The 5,834-nt window shown below is 39.2% G+C and overlaps 1 protein-coding gene across 4 annotated transcripts in view; it reads right to left on the reverse strand.

The window, feature by feature from the left end:
- Positions 1-5,717, reverse strand: part of ZDHHC4 (zDHHC palmitoyltransferase 4) — a 7,515-nt gene extending 1,798 nt beyond the window's left edge. For 2 of the 4 annotated variants that reach the window (XM_085312918.1, XM_085312916.1), the window contains exons 1-6: positions 5,505-5,717; positions 5,271-5,401; positions 3,060-3,133; positions 1,186-1,364; positions 946-1,071; positions 27-271 (exon numbers count right to left, since the gene is read on the reverse strand). In XM_085312918.1, coding sequence (XP_085169044.1) covers positions 27-271; positions 946-1,071; positions 1,186-1,364; positions 3,060-3,133; positions 5,271-5,393 — 747 coding nt within the window. In that variant the 5' untranslated portion in view covers positions 5,394-5,401; positions 5,505-5,717. Of the gene's footprint in view, positions 1-26; positions 272-945; positions 1,072-1,185; positions 1,365-3,059; positions 3,134-5,270; positions 5,402-5,504 lie in introns of those variants that run through there. The other 2 variants (XM_085312917.1, XM_085312919.1) reach the window with 2 other exon arrangements.
- Between the last annotated feature and the right edge of the window lie 117 nt (positions 5,718-5,834).

A 5,834-nucleotide genomic window follows, 5' to 3' on the forward strand; every position in this document is an offset into this window, starting at 1 on the left:
AAAGAACCCAGATAGCATATACTTACCTGAATGAGAAAGAGAATCTCAATAGCATGCTCTTGTCCTTGGTCATCAATGTAACTTCCATGCATCATATTTGATAGCAGCACCACTTGGATGAGAAATGCTGCTGTGATGACTGCAATGTTTGCAGCCACAGCAGTCAGTGTCAATAGGTAAAGGAAGAAATACTTTGTATTGAAGGCACCTATGCAGTTGTTGACCCACACACAGTGGTGATCAAAACGATGTACACAGATATTACATAAACCTGATTGAAAGCGAGTGACAAGACAGTTCAGTTATTTAGCTTTTAAGTAATCAATATAATTTTTACACTGTATAGTTCAATTTTCATCCAAGAAAAAGAGAAATATTTCTCTTTTTAATGGTATTTAATATTTTTCTTTGTAATGGTAGCTTTTTATGCAAATAAATTAATTTCAATCACATATCACCTAAAAACTTCAAACCACTAACTGATCTGAAGTTAATTTCCTCTCCTACTCACCAACCAAGACTGCAGGTCAAGCATTTGGGTTTCTCTGACAGCACTGCCTAACAAAAGCACACGAAAGRTAGAAACTGTACCTCCTTGTTTTAAATGATGAAGATAACAGCAAATTTTGCAAGACAAACAAAATGAACACTTGGGAGGTGACAACTTTTCATTTAACCTTTAGATGTTTAAAGTTTGCCTATTCCTGACTCCAAATGACACCCTCAGAACTAGTAATCTCTGAGACAGTAATTAGGAGAACAAGCCCCATGGATGGGCAAAGGGCAGCAGTGATCTGGGACCCTCCTGAAAACAGACAAAACACTGTGGGCAGTCAGTTACATAACACGACAGATATTGTGCAAACTGTAGTTAGCTATTGATGGAAAGTTAATTTGCAAAAGTATTATTACTATTATACTTGTCCATGAAATTAAAATTCTTACTGCAATGTTTTGATCTGGCTGGTTTCTCCATGTTGCATGTAGGGCACATGATACCTTTCTGAAACAATACAGCATCATATGCATAAATTTTAATCAATGATGCGTGATTTGATTTGGTTATTATACCTGTGAAAGAAACAAAACTGTAATAGTAGTTTCCTCAAAAAAAAAATCAAGCATGATTAAATCAATTAGATTCCATTTTCAAATAGCTTAAACTCACTGTCAGCGTGAGCTTACCAGGATTGGCCCAAGAGCAGAGAATGAAGAACGACATATTCACAGCCAGCAACAGGTAGGGTAGCAGCAGGAGGTGGATGGGGAACTCCAGCTCCCAGCAGTAACCAAACACTTCCCATGTGTATTCACCATAAACTGCTGCTTGCAAGGCTATATGCAGGACAACAAACAAACAGCTTCTGTAATAAGAAAGTGACAGTGTATTTAATACTCATCATCCAGATTAACAGATCAAGTACATTTGTGGTGATCAGCAAAGACTTTCCAAATGCAAGGGAACACCTCTTTTAGTTTTCAGGCCAGCATGAATTGCCCGTTAAAAGAGATCTCTCCAGCCAACTGCTTCTYCTTCCCTTTTCCCCATACATACTCCTTTAAATCTCCCAGCTAAATTCACTTCTGTTATTGGTTCATTATTTGGACTTTTTTCATCAGGTAATGAGTCAAGTGGAAAGTCTCATAATTCCTTTGTGCTGCCAAAATGTGTGACAGCAACAGGCCATGCAATATTCTGCCAGAAGACATTTGCTTTATGCTGCTCTGAAAGCAAAGAAAATCCCAGAAAAAGGTAATTTTAAAAACCAGTAATAATAATTATTTCAGCAGCCACTACAAAAGGAAGTGTGGTGGGAGCTCTGCAATGGTGAACGCTAATTCCAATCTGTAATCAGACTATGGCTTCTATTAGACAAACTGCGTAAGTGTTTGGCATGCAGGTTTGTTTGGAATACATCATACTGAACAACAGCTTTCAGCTGCCCTGAGAAGAGGTGCTCAGATAAGCCACACATTAGGAGAGCAATGTTCATTTACAACAGTTCTTTGCACTGTACATCAATTTGATAGGCATCAGTATCACCAGTTTTAAAGAACTAGCAATGTGTATTTTAGTACAGCTGGAATTCTGTTGCAGAGAAGCTCTCCTCTGCTGCTTTCTCACTGCTCTCGTGTACACCATTTCTATGTGCAATCCACTAAGATCCTGAAGATCCTCCTCTCCACTGCAGGATTACACTGAGATACACTCCAGGTGCTGCACCTCTTTGCACTCCTGCATGAACTGAAAAACCTCTTCCTTAATAATATGGTGCAACTGAAGGGTGTATATGGAGGATCAAAGTGCTTCCAGCACACAGCATAATCTAGCAATGACAACATTAGCTTCATCAGATAATTGCTCTGTTGGTGACAGCATGTTTGACRGTGTAAGTGCTCTCCCTTGGGCAGTGCTAACTTAACAAGAGAGAATCTCAACAGTAGGCAACAAAACAACAGCAGTGCACATGCACCAGCTGTAGAGGTTATGCCCCTGGGACGCCTGCCATATAGAGCTGCTGCACCCCTAAAGGAAGGGTATTTAAATAGCTCCTGGAACACATCTTAAARCACCAAAGTTTACATGATACTACAAAATTGGTGTCACCTTCATATACCAGACTGCAGCCTCCCTTTGTGCCAGCTGGACATCCTAGCTGCCGGACTGCGGGCTCTGAGGGCAAGAGAGAACAAGTATCACTAGTTCTGTCTAAACTTGTTCTGCAGCTGCCACGGAGTTTGTTTTAAATCTTCCAGGAATGCAGGCTCCAGTCAGTGTGACCAACGTCCATTACACTGGAAGCTACTGAGCCATATTATGTTTATTTGTCAAACCTATTCAAACATCTCAGAGTACCATCTTCTCAACCATAAGCAAGGAACAGAAAGAGAACAGCACAGCAAACCTTGAAGGGAATCTGTAATCCCYGAAAGGTACTCCTAACAAAGAATATTTGAGGATGATATGAAAGCTTTGACAGCAGAAGTGGGAGGAAGCCATCAATGACAGTCAGAAACAATAGCAAAAAATAATGTCAAAAGGTTAAAAAGTGAAATACCGTGTGTGGAAGAGTCTGTGAAGCACCCTCTGTGTCATTCTTTGAAGCCATGTGGGGATTAAAAATGACAATATCTGAAGCAAATGAAAACACTGTGTTATCTGAATTGCGCATCACTTCTTTGAAAAATTCAAAGAAAAATACAAGTCACCTAATCCCTCATATCACTATTCGTATCACTGGGGAAGCTCATCTTGAGGGGCATATGAGCTCCTAAAATACAGACAAGCACCTTGCTGGGGTTTTCAAAATAGAAGTGAGCTGCTAATATATTCTTGTAAGACCAAAGGGCACAAAAAAAATCTATCTGGGTTAATGCATGAAATTTATAAGGAGCTTATATCAGGTTACAGACTGGGTAACTGATTAAGCATGGGATAGAACTGGGCGATTTCTAAACTACAATAAGCTTCATCAGGACATCTGACAGATATAAGCAGAGATAAGTAAAAGGAGAAAGCCTGCTATCTTTCAGGAAAAAAATAGCATTTTCTTCTAGTTCAAACACTATGCAGTCTGATAGCTCTACCTCTGTCTAATGCCATTTCAAAAACAGCTAGGCACCATGAAGAAGAAAAACGCCTGTCTTTATTCAGTGAAATTCTTGGCAAAAGTCTGCAACTGTGAAATTGTTKAACTCTGCTGTTCAGAAGACGACATATCTCTATAGCAACGCTCGGCTCCATCAGTGGTGGAAGAATTAGAGCAGTTGAGCCTACTTCCAGTAGACACGGAAAGAAAATATGCAGTCAGAGCTTTTCATCTTAGATGTGAAAGATCACAAGGCAAAAAGCATATGTAGGTTTGGGAAGATGTTAAATATTTTTCTTTCAAGTGGCACGCCTTATATCAGTGGGTGAAGTTACAGATCTTTTTATAAAGAGGTTATATATTGCCGTAGGAGGCACATCAGACACGACTAGACAGAAAAGCAGCACATTATGGAATTGGTGGATTCAAATCTAAATTAACTGCGTGTGTGTTAATTACAGCATAGCACTCTGTTCAAAAACCAAAACACCAAGTATTCCCCTACATACAATAAAGTAATCCCTTGTATTTCAGACATCCTTTACGCCAAAGCAAAAGCCTCTTACATGATTTGTGCTTACAATGATTATGGAACTAAGAAAATATGAACATGAAAAGACCTATGTAATGCATATAATCATCTCACTCTAGTGAATCACCGGCAGCACAGAAAACAGATCAGTAGGATGGAAGCTGACTCATCAGAGAGTTAGAAACAGCTGCGGTGTGTGTAAGTTTATTTTGTGTTGCTCACAATAAACACTCTAAAGGACCTTAAAATAATACAGTCAAACAACTTCCAACAAACTTTCAGGCTATCCACTTCACTAATTACAGTCAGAAATGAATTTAAAATACAGCATATAAAGAAACTGTTTAGCATTGCCTTTAATTATTTCATGCATACAAGTATCAATTATATTTCTCCAGACAGTGACTTTTACACCATAGTAGAATTTTAACAGCTAATTRTTACTCACTTCGTACAAGTACCTATTAAGTAATGTAACACAGTAACAAATTTCTCTGCACTGATCTGAGTGCCTATAACAAAAAATGAGAAGAAAATACAATGCTAATAACTAAAATCAGTATCTATTTACACTCATATAACCAAATATTACTTTAAATATTTTCACAATGTAAGTAATTCCCTTATCCTTTCCCTGCCTAGAATACTACACTTTTTTTTTCCATTCAGACACAGTCCGAAAGACCCCTCTGTTTTTACAGCACAAAGCCAATTTTTAAATCTTCTTTTAAAGCTCTTCTTCCCCTCTCTTTCTTAGGGAGCAGCAGCATGCAGCATTACTATAGACTCACATTAAAGAGTTTTTCCTAAAATACTTGCCACCAGTTATAACTCTCTTTCTACTTTTATTCTCCTAACACCCCCCATTACTTTTCTCYTAATAAGAGCAGCAAATAGTACAAAATTGCAAATACTTGGGGCCTTATTATTACCTAATTTCTTAAAGCTCATGTTTTATGGTGTCACTGAACAGCATCATTTTAGTATCATGAGAAGTTTTGTATTTACTATTATATTGTGGTAACCGTACACATATATTAGCATTTTTTATGTAGGAGAAATATAAGTTGCGCTGATTTTAGTGCAATGAATCAAGAGACGACACCAGAACAGGAAATAATCACCCTTCTGAAAGCTCAGCTCCTTACCTGGGCTGCACCATTGACACTCCGTGCAAGGAAACTCTGTTTCCTTCTGGAGTAGATGCAGACTAGACTAATAGTAGCAAGAACAAAACACAAATATATCAAGAAGAGTGTCAGAAAATCCATCTTGTGTCCTGCAATACAACAGAAGGAGCTTATTAGTGCCTCTATCAGAGCCGTCTTTACCTAGTCTCCCTACATCAGTGCCTGGGCCTAAAAATGCCTTGCGCAGTTTACCAAATCACCAAAATACAGGAACGAAGCATTCTGAAGTCCAGGCTATCTGCACAAATCCTCTCCAAAGCATTTGGCCAAAGTATTTACTTCAAGACATTATTTTTGTGCAGCCCCAGACCAGGCACAGGGAGTGTTTTACAAAGCATATGCCAAGAGCGGCATAGGCAGTAACTTATTAAAAGGGACCTATGGAGGGGGGGTGCAAGGACAAGAAATCTGGGGGCACCCGGGGCACAAGACACCCCTAGGGGATACCTGGGGGCAGGGAACACTKGGGGGGGGCAGGGAACATCCCCAGGGCACCCATTACAGAGGACACATGGGGCACCA

This window comes from Rhea americana, unplaced genomic scaffold (assembly GCF_003343005.1).
Source record: "Rhea americana isolate MKP2758 unplaced genomic scaffold, rheAme1 scaffold_370, whole genome shotgun sequence".
Classification (NCBI taxonomy): Eukaryota; Metazoa; Chordata; class Aves; order Rheiformes; family Rheidae; genus Rhea; species Rhea americana.